The sequence below is a fragment of the Magnolia sinica genome, chromosome 3, assembly GCF_029962835.1.
Source record: "Magnolia sinica isolate HGM2019 chromosome 3, MsV1, whole genome shotgun sequence".
Classification (NCBI taxonomy): Eukaryota; Viridiplantae; Streptophyta; class Magnoliopsida; order Magnoliales; family Magnoliaceae; genus Magnolia; species Magnolia sinica.
Genome location: NC_080575.1, coordinates 124363385 through 124385443, shown reverse-complemented (window position 1 = coordinate 124385443; position 22059 = coordinate 124363385). Strand labels below are relative to the sequence as shown.

The following is a 22059-nucleotide window of genomic DNA, read 5'->3' as shown; positions in this document are numbered from 1 at the left end:
GTAATATAAATTCCAACTAATAGCATAACCCTTGATGAACCAAATTTACATGCCTCATAAGAAGTGGCTTAAACATATGCAAAACTCCTCTCTTGATACTTGGTTTTTCTTTAGTCATTCTAGAAGTGAAAAAATAGAAATGCACTGAAAATAAAATACTTAAATAAAGAAAATGAAAAAAAATACTTTAAGCTTTAAAATAAATTATTTTAAAATACAACAAAATAAATACAACTCCACTATTACTGATCCACCAGTTTATGCATCCAACGAATCATTTTCCTATAACGAGGCCTGCTAATTAATGGGATAGATACTCTTTGCATTTATAACGTAGAGATGAGATGGCACACCGTATCATCTCCATCTCGAACTGGCGTATGATTTAGTGGAGCCATTGTCCTCCCATGCAACCTACCTTCCCGTTCATGTGGTGGCAGGGGAGATAGCAAATCATGACCATTTAAACATGACGCGTGTCATGGATAGTTGATATTGAAAAAAACCACACTAATCGTACAACACTAGTCACTTGATCGCTGCCACGGAAACTGTACGGTCATACCATTTCTAGTGGGGAACAATCGGCGGAAGTAGAACTGAAGACTGTGATATGATGGTCTGTAAATGCAATGACCTGAGAAAGATAAAAATGCTCGTCCGAGAGATTATGCAGCTGACGCGGTTTTGAAATTGTAAAAGTAGAGTCTTTATTCAGTGATCTAAACCGTTGAAAAGACGGGCCATTCCGTGGATGGCCAACCCAACAAAAATTTCCATATTTTAAGATCTTAACCGTAGAATATTATTCTTTTCATTTTTTGAACGGGAGCAATGCATTTTCAATGGAAAACACTTCTCTAACTTGGATAAACGTCTTCGTGTGCATAAAATCCACCCCATTCATCAGGTGGGCCACCCCATCAAATTATACACAAACCTTTAAATCACGTGGTGTGGCCCACCTGAGTCATTGAATAATGCGATTTTGGGTGATTCTTTACACCGACGAAACACATCATATAAAACACCATGGCGGACTCCACATCAGAGTAACGGTGGGCGTCCCATCCCAACTGTTTCCTATGTCGTGGCCGGTCCCAGGGCGAACATGAGGCAGCGTACTTGATGGACGGAGTGGATTTATCTGACAAAAGTTCACCTACCTGGCGAGTAACCTAGCGCGGTTCATCTTCATTTTCAACCGTTTCAGAAATGTTTAAATTCTTTCCATCTTTGGGAGATTTTTGTTACGTAGACCATCCACAAAGGGTCCAGTAACACCAACGGTTCGGATCACTGAACAATGGCCCCGACTTTATGGTATTGTAAAGTCTCTCAACCCGAGCATTGTATAAAACCTCCCTTCGAAAAACTCGACCCTCGTCCTCGCCACATTCTTTTTCCTTCTTTCATTTCTAGGGTTAGGGTTTTTTGTAGCGTTTCGGGAGAACAGCAATGGCGACGGCGACAAAAACACCCATGAGAAAGCCCGTATTTACGAAGGTGGACCAGCTAAAGCCCGGAACGACTGGCCACACGCTGACAGCGAAGGTGGTGAGCTCCAAGCCCGTGCTGCAGAAGGGCCGAGCAGCGTCCACACACACCCGCCCCACTCGCATCACCGAATGCGTTGTCGGTGACGAGACCGGCACCATCGTTTTCACCGCTCGAAACGAGCAAGGTACGTCCGTAGATTCATACGTACTTAGACATGTATGTATATACATACACGTATGAATTTATTCGTCATTTAAAAAAATATATATTTACAAACCCTCTTCTCTGTTTAAAGCCCTAATTCTTGATCTTTCTTTCGTTTCTACTTATCTTTCAAGACCTAGAAATTCATCAGATGCTCTAAAACTGTTCAGCTGTATCATCGGCCGTTGATTTTGCACGAATTTAGGCGATCTTGACCGTTGAGTTGATGGGTCACCTCGTGGATTGACTATGCCCTAAAAAATTCCTCCCAAGAGGACGATGCTAGTATTTTAATCTGCGGTGCCCTTCAAAAAAGATGGCTACGAAAACAATACGACCTCATTTCAGTAGGCAGAAGGCCAGTGTATTGGATGCCTAGGGTCATCTGTTGTAGAATATTTACGGGGAAGTGTTCGTCCATGGAGGGCCTGGATCACCGATTCACCGCACCCTCTTGTAATTGGGGCCAGATGGAACAATCAAGTGAATGAATTGCCTGGATTGCGACTTCGTTGGGCCCACTTGTAAAAATTCTGGCATAGTGCTACTATACCTGTCCTCCGTGCCAACAGTCAAATAATTCCTTTCTGAAATTTCCCCATTTTAGTGCCATATTGGCAACACCCATGTTGTGGAGTTAGGATGTAATGTTGGGCAAGATCTTAAACCATGCCCCTCAGTCATTGAACAATGACCGACAGAAATGATATATGATAAGAATTTCGCGATAGAGCCCACCTTACACATTATGCGTAGCAGGGTGGATGGTGAATCACAGCCATCAACCTGTTGGACCCATGCCATGTATGGGCCACGTTCAAGAATCGCAAAAAATTTGGTGACCCTGGATGTCGGATCATTTTACATTAAAAGATAGTCATTTTGACGTTCAGTGGGAGGAAAGAGATGAAAATTGATGGCTAGGATTGCCCAGAGTTTAGGGTTTCTTAATTGTGGGCCACCCATGCCAAAGCCAACTAGGTGATTGGTCCTGATCTAATGGGATCTCTGCCATGTGAACGGTGGAGATGAGGCCCTATGATAATTGAATATGATGGAGATGACTTTATCACATCATTTCCCATTGACCAAGCCTAAAATCTAAATCTTCACTAGATGCTCTAAATCCCCTGATTTTGCGACAAACCTTTTGGATGCACCTTGAAAAAGGCGTTTGATGCCAACATGGCATTTTAAGCCAAATCCTAGTTTATTTGTGCATTTGGTTGCATTTAAGCAAACCGTCATATGATCCCCCTCTCGACAAAAGTGCTAAAATTCTCACTCACCAGGAACCAATCTGATTGGTCTTTTGGCAAGTTGACCGACAAAATTGTGGGAAAGTCCTCTTCCTCGGAAAGCCCTCTTTTGCAGAAGTTGTGTCCAAACAGGCCCGTAGCCCTGTTTTTCCAGGGCTGAAAATGCTACCATGTGGATTGCCGTTTCTGTGGAGTTTGTTTTGCCCTTGTTGCAGCCAGAGGAGCCCGTCATGTGTTGCTCTATTTGGTCCACATGCTGAGATGGTCAGATGATTGGAACCGTCCACATTGTAGATTCTATGAAATAAGGACCATCCAAAGAAACTTATGCTGAATGGATGATTCAAACCATCACTGTGTTTAGCTGAGTTTATAAATTTGAAAAGAATTTTTTCAATAGCTCAAATTCAACTCCAAAAATGCAGAGGTATCACCATCAAAGGGTTGTGATTATTGGAATATAACTCAGATATTGCAGATACCTAGAACAAGGACAGTTTACATCATCTGACCATCTACATGAGGCGACACATGTTTAGGTTCCCAAGTTGCAACATAGGCAGAACAAGCTGTTTTCTGTGCTACCCCAAACACACTTTGTTTGGATGTGCAAGTGACTGAGTTGCAAAATTTTAGTTTTAATATAGAGGAAACGACCGATTTCCTTGGAATGAGATTGATAATCGCCCTAAAATTGCAGTTACGTTTCTATCAAGTACCATTTGAAAGTAACCTAACTGAAATTTACAATGTTTCCCCTCATATTAGATGCTAAGGAAGGATCATAAAATATGGTTATCTACACTTCAATTGACCAATAGTTGCAATTCAAATCAAGGATGCATCCAAATGTACCCCGAGTTAGGCTTTGGGAGTTCCACCAACCATGATTTGGCAGTACACCCTACCTCAGTTTTTTTTTTTTTTTTTTTTTAAAACTCAAATAATTGCATTAAATTTAGAAACCCTGTTTTTATATTTTAAAAAATAAATCAATTCTTGTTAAAACCTAATCAAATCTCATTATTATTAAAAACGAAAAAGAAAACATTTTTTCAAGAAATGCGAAACCTGTATGGGAGATTTTAGGGTGGGACTTTGTCTAGAGCCTGCTTAGGTGTGGCACTGAAAAATGAGTTCATCTTATTTTATTTGATCCTAATTATGTATCAGTGATCGATCCTCTTTATTTTTGGGTAGGGATGAAAACTATGACCAACAAGTTGTATAAACTATGATCTCTAGTACACAATTGATGTTGGCTAATATGAGATAAAACTCATTTTTTATGTGGCTACCAAACACGCCCTTAGTTTTTTCTGTGTCAAAATTGTATCAAAGCTGAAAATTTCGTTCTCCACCCGATCCCTATCTTTGTTACTTTTTTTCAATGATGGCTTTGTCTTCTTGGCAGTTGACTTGATGAAGCCAGATACCACTGTGATTTTGAGAAATGCGAAGATTGATATGTTTAAGGGGTCGATGAGGCTCGCGGTCGACAAGTGGGGTCGAGTTGAAGTCACCGAACCTGCCAAGTTCGTGGTGAAAGAAGATAACAATTTGTCCCTTGTTGAGTATGAATTGGTGAGCGTCGTGGATGAGGGACCATGATTTCTTTCATGGGATGATGACTTATAGAGATGTGGAGGAAGAAGGCATTGAACCTTTCGAAGCCTGCTTGAGTAATTGCTGCTGAGTAAAACAGTTTCTAAAGAGTAATTTGAGGCAGTATACAAAATCTCACTATGGTTATGATTTTTTACTTTCTCTTTTTAAATGTTCCCTCCATGAACTTGGTAATTTACAATGACAGCAGCGGTAGTTTTTTAGGTGTAAAAAGGGATCAGTGTTTGTTGATTCTACCATATGAACATAGAGATGTCCAGCGAACTTAGAAAAGTAAATGAACTAGTGTTTATAATAAGTGTGTGTCAATTAGTTTTCATGAATTCTCTCTTGGGAAGGTCTGACTTGGTGTTTCTTATGCATGCCTCATGGTTACTGAGGTTACTATACTGCAATACGACGGTATGCATAGTGTTTATAATGTGTGTCAATTAGTTTTCATGAATTCTCTCTTAGGAAGTTCTGACCTTGACATCAACGGATGGTATTTCTTATGCATGCCTCATGGTTACTGAGGTTACTATACTGCAATACGACGGTATGCATAGCGTTTGTAATGTGTGTCAATTAGTTTTCATGAATTTTCTCTTGGGAAGTTCTGACCTTGACATCAATGCCTCATGGTTACTGAGGTTACTATACTGCAATACGACGGTATGCATGCATTGTATTGCGCATCTGTGGTTTTTTTTTTTCAAAGGATGTATTGTGCATTTGTATCTTTTATCTTATGACAAGCAGAGTGGAGGTCCTGCAGTCTCTTCTTTACAACCGGTGAAGTCATGGCATTTTGCATCTGGGTGTATTGGGTAGGCCACATACACCTTTATAGCCTCCTAGGGCAGAAGGCGGTCGTCCGGAAAATACGGTAAGTCTATTGATTGGTATGAAATCTCTCTCTCTCTCTCTCTCTCTCTCTCTCTCTCTCTCTCTCTATATATATATATATATATATATATATATATATATATATATATATATATATTTGCTAGTGGCTTGCATGTCCTGCCTCATTTATACTAGCCCTGATTGGTTTCCACTTTAAATGAGTTCTTCTCATTTTAGTTAACAGGTAATCATGCATCAGAGATTTTCGTAACATTAAAAATAATTATGATAACCATAATTTACGTAGAGCTTTGCTAAGCACGTGCTAGCATGGCACATAGTTGCGAGATGCAATCCATCCATCAGGTTGGTCCAACCTTCTACTTGTTTTCCCAAAATAGATCTGGTCCGGTCAGTATGTGGGCCTCAATATGGCAAACAGGCGGGTGGATGGGTTAGAAAACCCAATCTGTTTTGCAGACTGCGGCCTAGCTAACCCGTGGATCAACCTTTTTTTTTTTTACACACACACACCCACACACCCACATGCCACATGGGTACTCAAACCCATGACTTCAGTGTTGAAAGCCACAGGATCCACCACTGAGCCATGAGTAGGTACCCGTGGATCAACCTGATTTTGCAGCTAGGGCATCAGTACAGTGGTTCATTTCTGGAGGATGCATTGGACCTAGGTGTGCTATTGAACTGTGCTAGCAAATATGTGTTATTTACATGAGCTTTATTGCACCGGTACCCGCTTAGCAGAGCTCATTTTTTGCAAACTATGATCACTAATACATAATTAATGTTAACAAAAATGAGGTGAAGTCATTTTTGTGCCTTGTATGATGTTCTTATATATCAACATCATTTTTATATCTTAAAAAAAAAAAAAATTTAAAAATGAACATCATTTTTTACATGGCTATGACGCAACTGTTGTTCTGCATAGGTATGTTTGTAAAATGCATTGCATTGCATTAAATGGAATTAACATAATTATTACACATTGATTACCTGTAGGAAAATACCATGGTATTTTGACAATCCAATCCCTTGTTTGGGATCCAAATCTTCTCCTGGGAAAAACACTGTATTATGTGGATAAAATGCATGCATATGATTTTGTGGGGCATGCAGATGTCTTGTATTTTAAATTCCACTATAAATCATGCTGCATCTCTTGTTGGGACTGGAAGGTCAAATATTTGGATTAATTGGAATTTTCCCAGTGATTCCAAATGCTTGTTGGAATTTATATCCACCTAATGCAGTAGGTTACTGTCTAATCCTGCATTCGAAATAGGCCCCCTATGAATAGATGATTGGCACCTGGTGCTCTCACAATTTTTAGTAATCTGCGTTGCCTGTCTAATGCAACCCCTGTGGACTTGCCAAGCCCTAAAAATCTCTTAGTTGGGAGATCCTATCACAGATGCTGGCCCTTATTTCATTTCCGTGGACCATTGTTACATCCCCAATTGAGCCATATCTTTACAGACACAATTTGATAGTGGTCCATTGACATGGGTCCTTAACAAGCTCAAAGTCTGGATGGTTCAAACCATCCAAGTATAAAGCACGTATTCAATTATTCATTCGGATTTAGAAGAGGTGGTAGCATGTGAGGTTGAAATCTGCACGAAATGGTGCTGCTGGAGATTGCTGTGGAACGATTCCTTGAGAGTCATTTCTTTCTGGAGAGATTCGTTCATCCCCATCTAACGGCTGATGGTTGCCCAAATGCAACGGACCATCAGAACAATAGAGCCTGCTTGGGCGGCGGATAGCAGGATTGCGAGTCGCATGAATGAAACAGATCCCTACATCAAGCATGCATGCAACCGTTACCCACTTGTCCGCCCCAGATCGCAGTTTCTTGTGTCCATGCCAAGTGGGGACGCTGACAATTGCAAGATCTGGGCCATTCATCGGGTCTGACACACAGCAAACATGCCCAGTCTCAAGAGATAATTTCAGCTGCTCTCATCAGGTTGTCCACATGTGTATGAGAAATATCAATAACACTTCTATTCCGTACACACATGGAGTGCCTTATGAGTGAACCTATCCAATTTTTGGGCCACAACATGTTCGCGGTGGGATATGCACTTGCCGAATGACCTGGATCTCATCCAACCCGACGGTTTGTTGATGGTCCAAAACAACCTTCACATACGTTCCAATTTGGAGATGTGAGTCATCCATGGGCGTGCTCCCATTTAGAGAGGATTTACAAGTGCCAACGGGGCGAGCATTCTCTGGTTTCAATGGGGGTATCCATCCTAGACTGCCAGAGTAGCTCAATTTGGCAGATAGGTCACATGCACAGATATGGGTGTGGTCCAAACTTCCTTTCCCCCCCTACTATTTTTTGTTTCTAAGAAATATCTCCGTATGCAAGATGGATGCCAAACATGGCCAACCCGATGACTTGATGACTTGACTCTGGCAAATGGTACAGGAGAATCTTCAACCGTAGTGATGACCATTCCAGATCTTATGGGTCAGGCAGGTAAATTAGTTTAGGTACTGTTTGGATATCAAGGTTTAAAATTAGTGTATCAGAACCACAGTTTACAATCAATGCGGCCTGGTATTACCCCCTTTGCATCCTTTACTGGGCTGTTTTGGGCCGAAACAACTGCATTGTTGATGGCAATACCAGTACCAGTATGTATTGGGCGATATATACCGGCTTCAGACCATACTTTAAAACTTCTGGGCCAACGATAAATTGCATTTGGAGTAGTGAACCTATGTGAAATGGACAAGCAACCATTCTCCATGCTTTTGGGATGTGACCCAATGAGGTCAGCAGGAGTCGAGTCGAGTCTCGTCTTCAATTGCACCCCAAATTCAAGATCAACATAAGAACAGCTCCCCCATTCATCCTTCCCTCACTGTATCAGCAAAGGAAATGCAGGTTCTTAATGTAGCATCATCATCTCTCATCGACAAAGTTCAAGGTTTTTCGGGGCAAAAACACCATCCTAGCTCGCATGGGTACTGTTAGCAGCAGGTTGGGGCAGACTTGCACAGAATCAAATGTTACTTCGGCACAACTTAAAAAAAGGTGGTGACTTTCGAACGAACGTACAAATGGAATAGTTGTATCCAGACAGTCCAAATCACTGACTCCAACTGCAAATGGGTCATAACATAAAAGACCACTGAGAAGACAACATTAACCATTTGATTTTCCCTACCAATAACCAGATGGTTAGGGTTGTTTTGTCAGTGTGATTTTAGACATATGCTCTGTCCACAATGGGACCCACAATTTGGATGATAATGTTAGCTATACGTTAGTAACAGTGCCCGTAGTAAGGAGTCACCTTCAATTTCTATGGTGTAAAACTATCATAGGAGTCTACCCCTTCTCATCATTCCCCCAGGGGGGCGCTCCCCCATATAACTACCCAAGGAACGCTGGTGCAGTCTTTTTATGGGATTTTGCATGCAATCAGAGCCATTGAAATGCCAAACCTCATCAGAGTGGGGCCAATCTCCTCATCCATGCAGCCATCTTCAAGCTATTTTTATGGTGTCTACTACACTTGAAATTGTAATTTCAAATTCAGAGCCTGGTTCATAATGGCCATAGGAGGATAATGGAACCTTCAAAGACGGATGATTAGAGATAATGTGAACATAGGTGAATTTTTATGAGTCTTGGGTATGTATGCATTTCTTATAGCCAACTGGGCATCATAATGCTAGCAAATGATGTGTATCTGTCCTGAGAGGCATGATAGGCATCAGTATATGTATGCATTTCTTATAGCCAAGTGGGCATTGGAATACTAGCAAATGATACATATCATCTATACTGAAGGCATAGCCGTCTAATCTTGTTGTGTACACAGGAACAAAATTATGAATCTTACGTGCCAGAGATGCTGTATGTTAGTGCCTGCCAACTAGTGATAGGATCCTCAGGTCTAGAGCTAAGGGTTCTGCATTTGGTGCAGGGGGTCAGACTAAGAGAGAACTGATCAAATGTCCAAGTGCCTATCATCTTTGAATCATGGCTAAGGGAGGTGCTCTACACCTTGCAAAGATGCTGTAATAGGCCTGTGGCTGGGCGCAGAGCCTTTGTCCATTAGGAGCTTAGCACCTGATGCTAAAGGCTTCTCCTGGCAGTGGGAGTGGAAATTTTCAGACAGACCAGGAACTCGCGCAACAGCTCAAAAAACACAGTCCACGCCACAGGTGGCGGCGCTATGTAACTTGAGAAAAGCAACTCAATCAGGAAAAAAAAGATATGAAAAGAAAAACTCATAAGCCCATGTGAGCATCGGCATCCTCTTTGAGACCTGTTACCCAATCTTCAAAATATATTTCCATTTTTAACTTCTTACTTTTCTAACTGAAACTATCAAACACCTCAAGCAGCTCACAAGTCCGTTGGAATCCATGCAGAAGACATTCATGGAAAATACCACCAATGACGCAATGTCCCCAACAAATGAAACTCATCCATCTACAATAAAACCAAATATATGAAGTTAAAAACAACCCCAACTCCAGTCAATGATGTAGTTTAAATAGCTCCCGCTTTATTTCTCAATTGACAAGCAGCATAATAAAGAAATTAGAAACCAGGGTGGCCAGAAGAGGTCCAAATCCACCTAAAGTGCGAGGAAGATGTCACAGCCCTAAAAGAAGTGAAAAAAGTCAGAAATGAACAAAGGGGCCAAACTTTGTAGATTGACAAGAGCTGTGTTCTGATGTGGCAGTCTTTTGGGTTTTGGTCACAAAACACATCCGCATTCAAGGTTTTCAGTGCTAATAACAAGAATAGCATGCATGTCCAATAAAAACAGAATGGAGAACTAAAAAAGATTTTGCTTGAGGTTTACAGAAAACTCTTAAGATATAATTTCAGATACTGAAAGTTTACAGAAACAAGAGTTCCCTCCAAAATGAAGAAAAAGCTGAATTCTATACAGAAAGGCTGGCAGAGTAGAGGTTTTTTCAAAACAAGTCCGCGGGCAGCTTTGGGATGGTAAATTGAACTGCAATGGTTCAATTCCGTAAGGGGTTTTCGCCAACTGGAATCTAGCCCTTAGGAAATGGATTTCACTAGTTAGGGAAAGGGTGGGAAATGAATTCCCATGGGAATCTAATTCCCAAAGTTTCCCATCTTTACGATGGGTAGCAAAAACTTTGGTAAATGGATTCCCATCCAACAGCCATATTTTTTACAACGATAAAAAGGCCTCTCCTCTCCAAACTACTCTTTCCCAATATCCAAACACAAAAACTGGATTCATAAGAAAGAGCTTTCCCACTATCCAAACACCATAAACAGAATCTCTTTCAATGGGAATTTGCTCTTGGAAACAGATTCACGACCCCTTTAGGATTCCAGGGAGCCAAACGACCCCTAAATTGGAAATGACCAGACTGGAGCCAAGCCGAAATGATGACATATGGAATTGAAATAGGAGTTTGGTGAATGGTGCCACCCCTCACTTAATTCTTCTATACTGAATTGAACTTTTGCAATTCAGTTAGATTTAATTGTAACCTTAGGCTGTGTTTGGCTCAAGGCCATCTCACAAACAGGAACAATAATCTGTGATTTTTATTTTTATTTTCATATAAATAATCTGTGATTTTTTAATTTATACTCCAACAGAATTTGGAAATTCACAAGATGGAACTCTTTTGCATACTGGAATGGAAAGAAACGGGCTCTTTCATATCCACACAAGCAAAGTCTCATGATTGCTGGGAATTCTACTAGAATAGAAAACCTTCTTTTTCAAAAAAAAAAAAAAAAACTTAAAAATTGCAATTATATTTCTCGAGGCCCGAGCTAAATGCAGCCTTATTTTTTAGAAGTTATGAAAAATGATCAACGACAAATTTCTTTTCACTTTAGAAAATAGAGGTGTCTTGCCAAAACATGAGAAAGAGGCACAAATCTCAAAAGCGGTTCTAGAGTGGATTATCTTAAGATAAAACTTCTGATTGCGCCGAGAATAAGATAGAACTTAAACCCAAGACTAACTGAGAATCTTACCAACACACCATAGAATCGGCTGACACACTCAGAAGACTAATATAAGATGAGATTTTCACTCTCAGTGAAACAGTCAAAAGGTTCCAAACTAACATTGTAGTTCTAGAAAACCAAAATTAACATACTGAGAAAGGCTTTAGTGTTCCTAGTTGATCCAGACTGTTCATTAGGTCTAACACATATTTCATGGGCTACCATGAAAACGTACATTGATCAACAACTTTAACCATTTGCTCAATGGCCTTAAAAATGGACAGTAAAGATCATTTACACAAAAATAGCTCCGGTCAACAATTTGATTCATCTATTTGTTAAGGACCATCAAGGATTGTTTATGATGCTAAAGAATCATATTCATAAGATGATTTTAACCATCCCATCCAAGGATTGGAAACAAAAAATAAGGCCAAATTACAGATGGATTAGAACATCCAATCACTGTGACTGTTTGCACGATAGACCATGAAATGGATTCTGAACTGAATGGACAGTTCGGATCAATCGATTGGACTAAGTGTCCAATGCAACTAGGAGCACAATAACTTCTGGCAATCACTTTGAGGTAAGTGGTGTGATGGAATTTCCTTCCATGAGTATGTAACTTTGCATCCATCCCATCTTCTCAAGGATTTCTTCTGATGTTCTGAATATTCAGTATGCCATTGATGTAGAGGTTCCAAAGGAATATTGAAGTGCTTACAATGGGTAGACCAGTCATCTGGTTGCTTAGTTCGGCTCTACAACACAGGCTCCCTAAAGGTTCACTGTCCACTTCGTAGACTGAGTTTCAATGCCCCTCATTGGCACTACTACTGTTGATTTGATCTCGCTATCAAGCTGTCTCTCATGCTTAATTCCAAAAACATTGCTTGCATTGACATAGACAAGGTTGGGCATTCTCCCCTCTCTAGTCAGGTACAGTTTCTCTCATCTCACCCCAGCTTTCTACTTGTCCCTCCTTTCAGAATCTTGACTCAGCACCACTAATCACATGAAATGTGTTTTTTTAAGGGCATTCATCTCTTCTTTCTTCTAGCTCTCTTTTTCAAGGACATTGTCTATTTACTCCCCAAATGATAGCTATTTACCAAGATCATGTGTTGGCAGTGCTCTATTACCACCATACACTCCTTACAAATGCTTTATTTTGATATTCCATCATTCTCACAAAACCTTTCCTTTAGTCAATTGACTAAGGATTGGAGTGAGACCGATTCATCCATGACAAGAGAAGGAGGGGGGCATTAAATGGGCTTACTCAAGTCTGATTAGTAAGAGAGTTTCCAATGAGTGGGTGATATGAACCTTGGGAACCTTTGCTGCTGAACCAAGCATTCTCACCACTTTCATGTGGTGGAAAATTCTATTACATGGGTGTTTACAAAAATTGTCTCATTTATGTTACAATTTTTATTCATTTAGATTATCATGCAGTAGGACAACATTTGCAACAAAAATGCCTTGTCGAAAGGCTTTCTTAATCTAGGAACAATACGTTCAAGGCTGTGATCTAGCACAAGTCCTCAATTACAATCCCTGAGGGAAAACCCTTGATTAAAAGGTAAAAACCAAGGAACTCCATGTTAAATGTCACAGAACATAATATGCAAATGATGCATGAAATCCTAATTTATGTCCCTCGTCTTCAGAGTTTCTAGATGATCGATCAACCTAGAGCATTCTCGTGCTTCATGAGCATGATAGCCTTTGGTGTTTAGGGTAACCAACTAGGTATCATGATATTAGCGTGGATTGTGTATCATGTATCCAAAGAGGCATAGGCTTCAAATAACCATGTAAACTACCCTGTTTTGGACAATTTCTAACAACACTGTTGAGTTTGGGACTTCTAAGTTCCAGCATCGCCATGGGTCTAACATGCCAGAGATGACCGATGTGGCAAAGGATGCTTGACTGGAAGTTGTGTGCAGCCCATTGAAAGATGTATGCAACCCCTTGGAATAGGAATAGAGTATGTGTGACTTGGCCCTTAGGCATAAGACCACAACATCTAGGTGTTGGGTAGTCAGATATAGTTAGTACGACCCAATCTTGAGACAACATAGGCAGTGTGAGACCATTGTTGATGTCTCTCATAGTTGTCGTGAGACCACTTGGGGCAGTGCAAATAGTGGGCGGATAGCTACTGTTGAGGCCCCTAGACAGTTGGTGTGCGGCTGCTATCATAGGTCATAGACAATTGGCACAAGGCTAGAGGTGGGCAGGATCCGACCCGACTTGTCGGATCCGACTCGACTGAACCGGTTGGATCCGATCCAACCCGAACCGAAAGACAAGGTCAGCTCGGATCGGATCGAGTAGACCCACTCGGATTCGACGCCAAACCGAGTCGAGTTCGGGTCATGTAGCAACTCGATCTGGTCTGGACCGGAATCAGGTAGTATAAAGTCATATTTTACTTCTTCATTTTTTACCTTTACCCTTCTTCTACCCGAACCCTAACCCTACCCGAGCCAGTGCCGCCAAATGGACCTTTTTGACGTGTAACAGCAGCAACCATACTAGTCTTCCCATCCTACTGGTTGAAGCACGACTAGCGAACAGGGCCCTGCCTAGTTTTGAGGTCCTATCCGGTGTGAGAGGAGAGTTTGGGTTGCTGACTCGGGTTTGGCGGACGGCCTGGCATGATGCGGCACCGCAGCCTGAGCCGACTTCCTCTCATTCCCTCCTTCTTTCTCTCCTCCTTTCTCTCCCCCTTTCTCTCCCGATTTCCCTCATCTCCTCCTTTCTCTCCCTCTTCCTCTCCCTCATTCTCTCCCAATTTCCCTCATGTTTCCTTCCTACCACCAGAGTCTCTGGCTCGACTTGACTCAGCCTAGTTCGAATCGACTGGACAAACTCAACTCGATCCGACTCGGTTTCCCTAATCGAGTCGGACTCGATTCGGGTCAGGCCAGCAAGGAATCGGTTCGGATCGAGTTGGCCCTCCTGGACTCGGTCTCGAATCCGATCGGGTTGGGTCAGCTACTTGCAAAAACCGTATCGAGTCGAGTTGGACCTAATCCGGTCCGACTCGACTCGATGCCCACCTCTACACAAGGCCATATTGGTGGTCTCCGATAATTAGCATGAAGCAACACCACTGAAAGTGTGTACAAGACGAAGAATCATCTCGAACTGCCCTCCCTTGAGAGGGGGAAAATAATGAGTCCTTAGACTCCACCATTCTTACCTTTTCATAGTGCTTACGTCAGGGAAAAGGGATTTGTGAGCTTACTCCTAGGTAGAGATGAGAGAATGAATGCTCGAAATCGCATGACTCATGAGGGTTGGAAATGAGGACCCAAGGGAGGTATTTATAGCCTCCGGGGAAATCTTCTAACCACTTTTCCCTCCAAAAAGGTTGTTAGGTGATTATTTCCTGATCAAATGACAGTTTTGGACATGTTGCAAGCTTATGGAATGAGTCGTAGAGCTCCGTCAAAGCAAGAGACCAAGTGTTGGGTGACTTGTCATCTCACGCTGGCTCTAGAATGGTGTCGTGCCAACTATAAGTAGCTAGATTCCTCTCTATCTATTCTTATCCAAAAGAGCTAAAGACCATCTTGTCCTTGCATCTAATTGATGAGAATAAACCTCCCAATTTTGAGCAACACCCATCTAGATGCCTCTTTTTTTTTTTCTTTTTTTTTTTATAGGCAATTTAAATGCCTCTTGTCTTCTTCTATTTTGCAGGATTGTCATTCTAAGAGTCTATAAATAAAAGAGATCTTTGCACGATCTCACATGTTAAGAATCTAGGTAAAGAAGAGAGGAGAGAAAAGAAGAAAGCATGAAGCAATGGAGGAGAGGAAGAGTTGGGGTTTGAATGTTTTTTTTTTTTTTGGAAAGATGACGATTGCATTAAAAAAGGAAAGAGACTACAAAGGAAAAAAGCATGCTTAAATGGCAGACAACGATTACACTCCTAAAAAGAAAAAATCGCAACCATTAAGGCCCTTAACATTGGAAGCCCACTCGATTAAGGATCACTTAGCCTTAGACGAAACCACCCCAACAAGATGGAAGGAATCCCCAAACCAACCACCAGACGGCCAGAATGGCCATCCTCCAAATCATTGATTTCTCCTTTCCTAATTGCACCCCATGCCACGCCTGAAGGAGCTAATTCACCTCTCGCGGGAGACACTAGTTTAAGTTGAACCGAAGCATAAAATCAGCCCATATGGACTAAATGAAAGGGCAATGCAGGAGCAAATGATCGACAGTCTCTTCTGCCCGCATACAACATAAGCAAATGTTGGGAAGCCATCCCTTTCCTCCTCAGATTATCCACGATTAGGATTCTCTTTTTGCCAACCAGCCAGCCGAACGCAAGGACTTTCGGGGGAGCTGTGTATTTCCAGAAAAAAGAAAGATTAGCCAAGGGATCGGACTGTTGCAAGTGCATCTGATTATAGAGGGATCGAACCAAGAAGGAGGATTTTTCTGGTCTCTAGAAGATGCAGTCCTCTGACGTGGGAGAAGGGGCAACTGTGTATATACAATCCAGAAGGCCCGCAAATTCTGGGATCTCCCGATCTTGGAGGCCCCTTCTGCATGTCACATTCCAGACTATATTTCCGCCAACTACTACATAATGATCAGCTACATATGAACTTTTGGAAGAGGCAATTAGATATATGTTCGGATATGTAATTTTAAGCGGCCGATCCCCGATCCAAATGTTGTCCCAAAAATGAATTTTGGCACCATTGCCAAGCACAAATCCAACACCAGAAAGGACCTCCCTTTTCATCTTCGTAATGTCTTTCCAGATATGAGACACCTTGTAGGACGATGATTCCTTAGAATGTGAGGGAGGGAAGCTCAAAAAGGATTGTTACAGATGAGTTCTCTCTCAATAAGCCAAAAACCAGGAATTGGAGCTGAGTCACTGTTTATATAAGGAGATCAAGGCCAAGAAGACATCAAAGAATCATCATTTTCTAATCATTTTCATATTTGTATCATTCCTTTTCCTCTTTTTTTTGAATGGTAACACTACTGGGGATTGAACCCTGGATCACTCACACACGCTACACCATCTCTACCAGCTCTCTTACTTGCATCATTCACTGTATTCAATTTTGCTAAATGCATTGAAATTTGCTGAAGTCTCTCTTATTTTATTCTCATTTATAGGAGTGAAGACCATGAAAATGGGAAGGGGAGGTACCTAACCCCTTCTCCTTTTGTAACCGAATCCCTTAGATCTCAGGTTGGATCAGTGAAACTAGAGTCATATTCTTCTAGTTATTGTGTAGTTCTAGCTATCTACATGCATCAACTGGCAAGAGCTAGTGGCAACTCCCAATTGCAATAATTTGAGCCAAACCGCACCCAGCATCAAATCGCAACCCCGGCACCCACAGATTTCTGATGACCACTGGGGAATGCGCATCAAGCATAACTTGCTAATATTGATAAAAATAAAGAGTAAAAAATCAATTTGTAAAGAACCAATTCACTAGTTCATCTTGGTTAAACCCACAAAGAACAACCTGTCTCACAGATAATTTATTGCTCATCCTCACTAATCAGTAATCACTGAAGTGAAATGAAGGGATTTTTCTACAAAAAACTTCTCATGAACCTACTGGATATTCATCACACATCATCACCAGGAGCTGATTAAATACAACAAATCAGCGTGCTCCTTCAGTGATTAACAAGATGAAGTGCATAGAAAAGCTTATCAAAGAAAACAATTATACAACTAGAACTAATTGAAGTGCATGATTAAGCAACGGGAACTGCTTCATAAACATTTCAACAACTGTTCACCATTCTCTTCATTTTTTCAACATACGTCAAAACATCTATCATTCCTCATTATATTAAAACAGTTGCCTTCTCACCTAATCTATTGATAAAAAAATAAAACCATTCACTAATTCCTCGGAGCTTGACAAGCAAAAGGAAAAGAGAAACAGCAAGTTATTCCATGTTTGTGTGCTTGATCATCATCTAGTTTCATCTTGGCCTACAAGAGGGAAAGCTCTTCTATCAAAACAAAAAAAAAAAAAACAAGGAGAAGAAGAATGGCAGATAGACCAAGAAACAATGAGAAAGAGCACAAAACAGAGAATTGAAGTATGCCATTGAACTTGATTTGAGACCAGCACCTCATTATCTTGAGATTACGATATTTGCAATAACTACTTTGGTATTGTTGCATGCAGGAAGTAATCTTATTTTCTACATTTTCTGTTCATTATAAGGCCATGGTCATCTTTGAAATTCAAGGAGGGGAAGTAAAAATAGTTTTAATTCAATTATAGCACACGGCTGAAGGAGTCCATCCTTATAAGCTGTGGTGATAGGGGCTTCACATGAGGAGGTGTGGAAGATACCAGCAGGAATCAGATTAATTTGGTTAAGTAGCCTTTTCAATAAAATTTTGCAAACAAAGAAAATTCATATGAATGGGAAGCGTCATATTACCCACTTACAGGAAGTTAGGAACAAAGGAGATGTGCAAAGGTGGACCAACAATTAGAGTCTCAAACTTAATGAGTCACGCTATTAGCTCTCAAAGAGGGTGGTGGAACAAAAATTAAGACAAGAAACAAGGATATCGGAAAAGCAATATGCCTACATGCCGAAGAGATCAACAATTGAAGCTCTTTTTATACTTGGGCAACTAATGGAAAATTATTGAGATAGGAGAAAGCATATGACAGAGAACCTAAGAAGGTAATGTTATGATTTTGAATATCGGTATTGCATCGGTTGATGTTGTATCCATATCAGCCTGATACGATATGTGATATGGGTTGAAATGGCCCACCTTATTTAAAAAAAAAAAAAAAGAGGGAGGGGGGGGAGTTGTATTGGCCGATACAAGGTGCATCAGCACCAACGTGAGTTGATACACCCATAAAGGTCAATATATGATTTATTTTTTTTTCGATTTTTCACTGGTTTTTTTTTTATGCTGGACAATTAACCACTTGTTCTAACGAACTGATAAAGTATGACAAATCAATCCCTTTATCCCATATCCTAGGCCCCACATCCCATGGGTTAGGACATAAGCCAAACCCCCTCATGGGCCCCACATCACATGTGTACTGCCTCACACGGGTTGCCCACCCTGAGTGTGCCCCTGCATCCCACAGAAAACCCCACTTGCCTAGTACGAAAATACCCCTACATTAATCACCCCAGGTGAGGAGGCTCGAACACAAGACTTCCCGCTCTGATACCAATTTGATGCAGAACAATTAACCACTTGCTCTAAAAGCTCGAACTGATAGAGCATGTCAAATTAACCCATTTATCTCATAGCCTAGGCCCCACATTACATGGGTTAGGACATCAGCCGAACCCCTACCTCACCACCCACCTCGAGTGTGCCCCTACATCCCATAGGTCACCCCACTCGAGCGCGGTGTGAAAATGCCCCTGCATTATTTTTCCTCATCTTCTCAATGGAGGAAGCTTAGAAAGTCAGTTTAAACTACATCTACCTATTCTAATGATCAAAATAAAATATTTGTGTGGGATACAATGAATCAAAGAGAGAGTGGACCATTATGGGAAAAATCAGAAATTTGGGTAAATCTTCACTTTTTTTCTTCTTTTTTTCTTCCTTTTGTTGTATTTCAATGAAATGGCCAAAAAAGGTTAAACCTTCACTTCTTCTTTTTTTCCTGTTTTTATCTTCCTTTTGTTGTATTTCAATATAATAGGCATAATTCACTAAATCATGCTTGATTTGTGTTCAATTAAGACCCATTTGGTTGACTCTCAACAGGTCAAGCCAACAAACAACATTCTTATTAAAGAATAGTCTAATAAACCATTATATACAGTCCAAAATACAAAAAAGAAAGGACAGATTTTAAGTATCTCATTTTCCCCTTTTTTCTAACGTTTTTCCTTCATTCTTCAAGTTTTTTTTTAATAATAATAATAAATAAATAAATAAATAAATAAAATTGAATGATACAGGCTAATACTAATATCCAGAATATGGTGCATGATGATGAGGAAAGACGTCCAGGAGGATACATTGGCATAGTTAAAGAAATGTCTAAACATGTTGTGACAAGAGTGAGAATGGCTTGTAGTGAGATTAGGGTGCGTTATAAAAGGGGGTTATTTGTCATTAAACCCTTGAAAGTTTTATGTGTGTTATTTCCTACTCGATGAAACACAAAAGGGCTCCACCATAGTTACCGAATTTGCTTGACCAATTACAATGGAAAAATCGTTCATTTAGAATAAATTTGCAGCATGCTGCAGAATAATTGCTAATATAACTATTCAGACCAAAATTTGTCAATATGATAATGATCGTTGACTGTTTAGGCAGCCCCTACTCAAGGTTAGGACTCACACACAACAGCTGGTGTGCTAACATAGTAATGTTCATGCCAGTAACTACTGCACTACATTCAATTAAAGATATTGCTGCCACCTTTTGTGCAAATTACAAAACTACACTTATCTTAAAATGATGAAAATGTCACTTGCTTTGGTTAGGGTGGAATCAGCAATCCTATCTCAATGTCAATCTAATTAACAAATCTGAGTGAACCAACCCAACGAACTCAAGAGAATGGGATCAATGAATTACAGATGCCTACATCCAATGAATCGGGTCCATCCATATTTCTTAGAAAGGGGGAAGAGAGAGGGAACTAATGTGCAAACCAGGACCAGGCAACATACGGCTAGAACACAATGTACCTCTAACATGAGTCACTAAATTGTGGTGGCTCATCCACCATACATGCCATTCGTGCAAAAATCCAACATTTTAAGAAAGAAAGAAAGAAAGAGGAAGAAGCATGCATGAATCTAGACTGTCCAAACCAAGTGCTTCATTGTCGATGGAGCACAGGCTGACATTTGTACTGACTGACTAATCTTAACCATCTGATTTTGCCAATTGAACTTGGATGGCACCCATTTCCCATTAAATCATCTATTTCATGGTCACCAACCAGACAGTTAGGGTAATCTGATCAGTGTGAATTCTGAGCAATGATCAATCCATGATGGGGCCAATATTTGGATGGTCTGGACCGGACTGGTATGAGCGCACGTCCAAGTTCGACGGATTGAGTTGCCATAATGTAGTACTCGGTGAAAAACACAAATTGGATTCCTGCCTTATTTCCAGCTCAATGAGGATGGCTGGGGTTGGGTTAACCCACAGGCCACCAACAAAACCCGTTTCAAAAGACGGGCACAGACTCAGATTAAGCTTATCCGGTTTTTGGATCAGACTATGACAATCTCACTCAATGAAATCATGGGCGAAAAAATTCTCAATATGATCAAGTGAATAAGCACTGCACTTGATATTGAATCTTGCAAAAATGTAAACATCAAATTCCGTATTCGAGAAGGAGAGGGAGTACCTTCGTAGAGCCAGTAATTGCGGCGATAAACTGCAAGCATTGAATTGAGGATTGCCAAAGCATTGGCGCTGTGCAGCGGCAGCAGCGACTCCACGCAGCAACTCATCGCCATGGGAGACCTGAAATGAAATTCAAAATGACCAGAGTGATTTGTATACAAGACAACGTTGTGTGTGTGTGTGGGTGTGTGTGAGAGAGAGAGATAGAACGTCCTGATGCATCCGTTTTGAATTAGTGGGGGCCATTGCTTAGCGATAAACCGTTGATACGATGGACCACACAGTGGATTCTACATATGATGATTCTGTCCAAAGGACCAGTGATATTTATCTGGATCGTTGATGTGAATCTTTCCGAGCCGTTTATTTATAGGCCACCAATCCAAGGGTTAGAATCGCGAATCTGGGAGAATTTTCAAGCACCACCCATCCATTTTGGGTGACTCCGGATCAACGGCTGGGATGACCGAACAATGGAACTTGCATATACCAACTCGCGCATGAGAACCCTATGATTCCAATGGTGGAGAGAGTATTGGACCTGGTGAGGCGAGAAGGCTTAGGTTTTTGTTTGGAGAGGCGAGGAAAAGGAGAGCGAGAGGCTTTGGCATCCGCAGCGATTTTTACTGCGGCGTTACGGAAAGATGAGGACCGGAATACGGTCCTGAGGCAGGTCGCTGCGGCGGCCATGAAAGAAGACGGACGGGCGACGGAATAACCGAGGTCGCTTGGTCTCTGTTTTCCTCCCTCTTAAGGGGGACGCGTATTGGCTACTGACAGGTTGAGTAGCGAGATTGCTACTGAAGTGACGTCACCAAGTTATGTGGACCCCACCATGATGTATGTTTTGTATCTACGCTGTCTATCCATCTGAAGAGATCATTTTAGGGTAAGATCAAAAAAATGAGTCATGTCCAAAGCTCCAGTGGACCCTACCATACAGTGAGGAGAGTGATGCCACCGTTAACAAAAGTTTTTTATCAAGCTGATATTTGTGTTTTCATTTTATTTTCTTTGTTAACTTTTGAAAACAGTTAATGGTGTGCATCATTCTTCCATTGTTTCCTGTGGTGGGTCCATTATAGCTTTGGGTCTGACTCATTCTTTAGCTCGTGCCTTAAAATGATATCTCCAGATGGGATGGACATTGTGGATATAACGCATACATAGTAGTGGGGTCCATTGAACTTGGTGATGTCACTTCTGACTCTCGCTACTCAACCTGTGAG

At 41.0% G+C, this 22059-nt stretch overlaps 2 protein-coding genes across 5 annotated transcripts; one reads left to right on the top strand and one right to left on the bottom strand.

Moving 5' to 3' along the window:
* The first annotated feature begins 1376 nt into the window (after nt 1-1376).
* On the top strand, nt 1377-4912 carry LOC131241139 (uncharacterized protein At4g28440-like). The gene is made up of 2 exons (XM_058239818.1): nt 1377-1684; nt 4378-4912. The coding sequence occupies exons 1-2, from the start codon at nt 1459-1461 to the stop codon at nt 4572-4574; spliced, it is 423 nt and encodes a 140-aa protein (XP_058095801.1). The 5' UTR covers nt 1377-1458; the 3' UTR covers nt 4575-4912.
* A 4776-nt stretch (nt 4913-9688) lies between these two features.
* Nucleotides 9689-21588, bottom strand: LOC131241140 (protein NUCLEAR FUSION DEFECTIVE 6, mitochondrial-like). 4 transcript variants are annotated; one of them, XM_058239823.1, is made up of 3 exons: nt 21372-21587; nt 20832-20950; nt 9689-9906 (listed from the first exon to the last, which is right to left on the bottom strand). In XM_058239823.1, the coding sequence occupies exons 1-3, from the start codon at nt 21518-21520 to the stop codon at nt 9899-9901; spliced, it is 276 nt and encodes a 91-aa protein (XP_058095806.1). In that variant the 5' UTR covers nt 21521-21587; the 3' UTR covers nt 9689-9898. The 4 variants fall into 4 exon arrangements, with proteins under 4 accessions (XP_058095806.1, XP_058095803.1, XP_058095805.1 ...); XM_058239820.1 differs by lacking the exon at nt 9689-9906 and adding an exon at nt 9908-10054 and having other exon boundaries at nt 21372-21588; XM_058239822.1 differs by lacking the exon at nt 9689-9906 and adding an exon at nt 9908-10081 and having other exon boundaries at nt 21372-21585.
* Nucleotides 21589-22059: the final 471 nt, after the last annotated feature.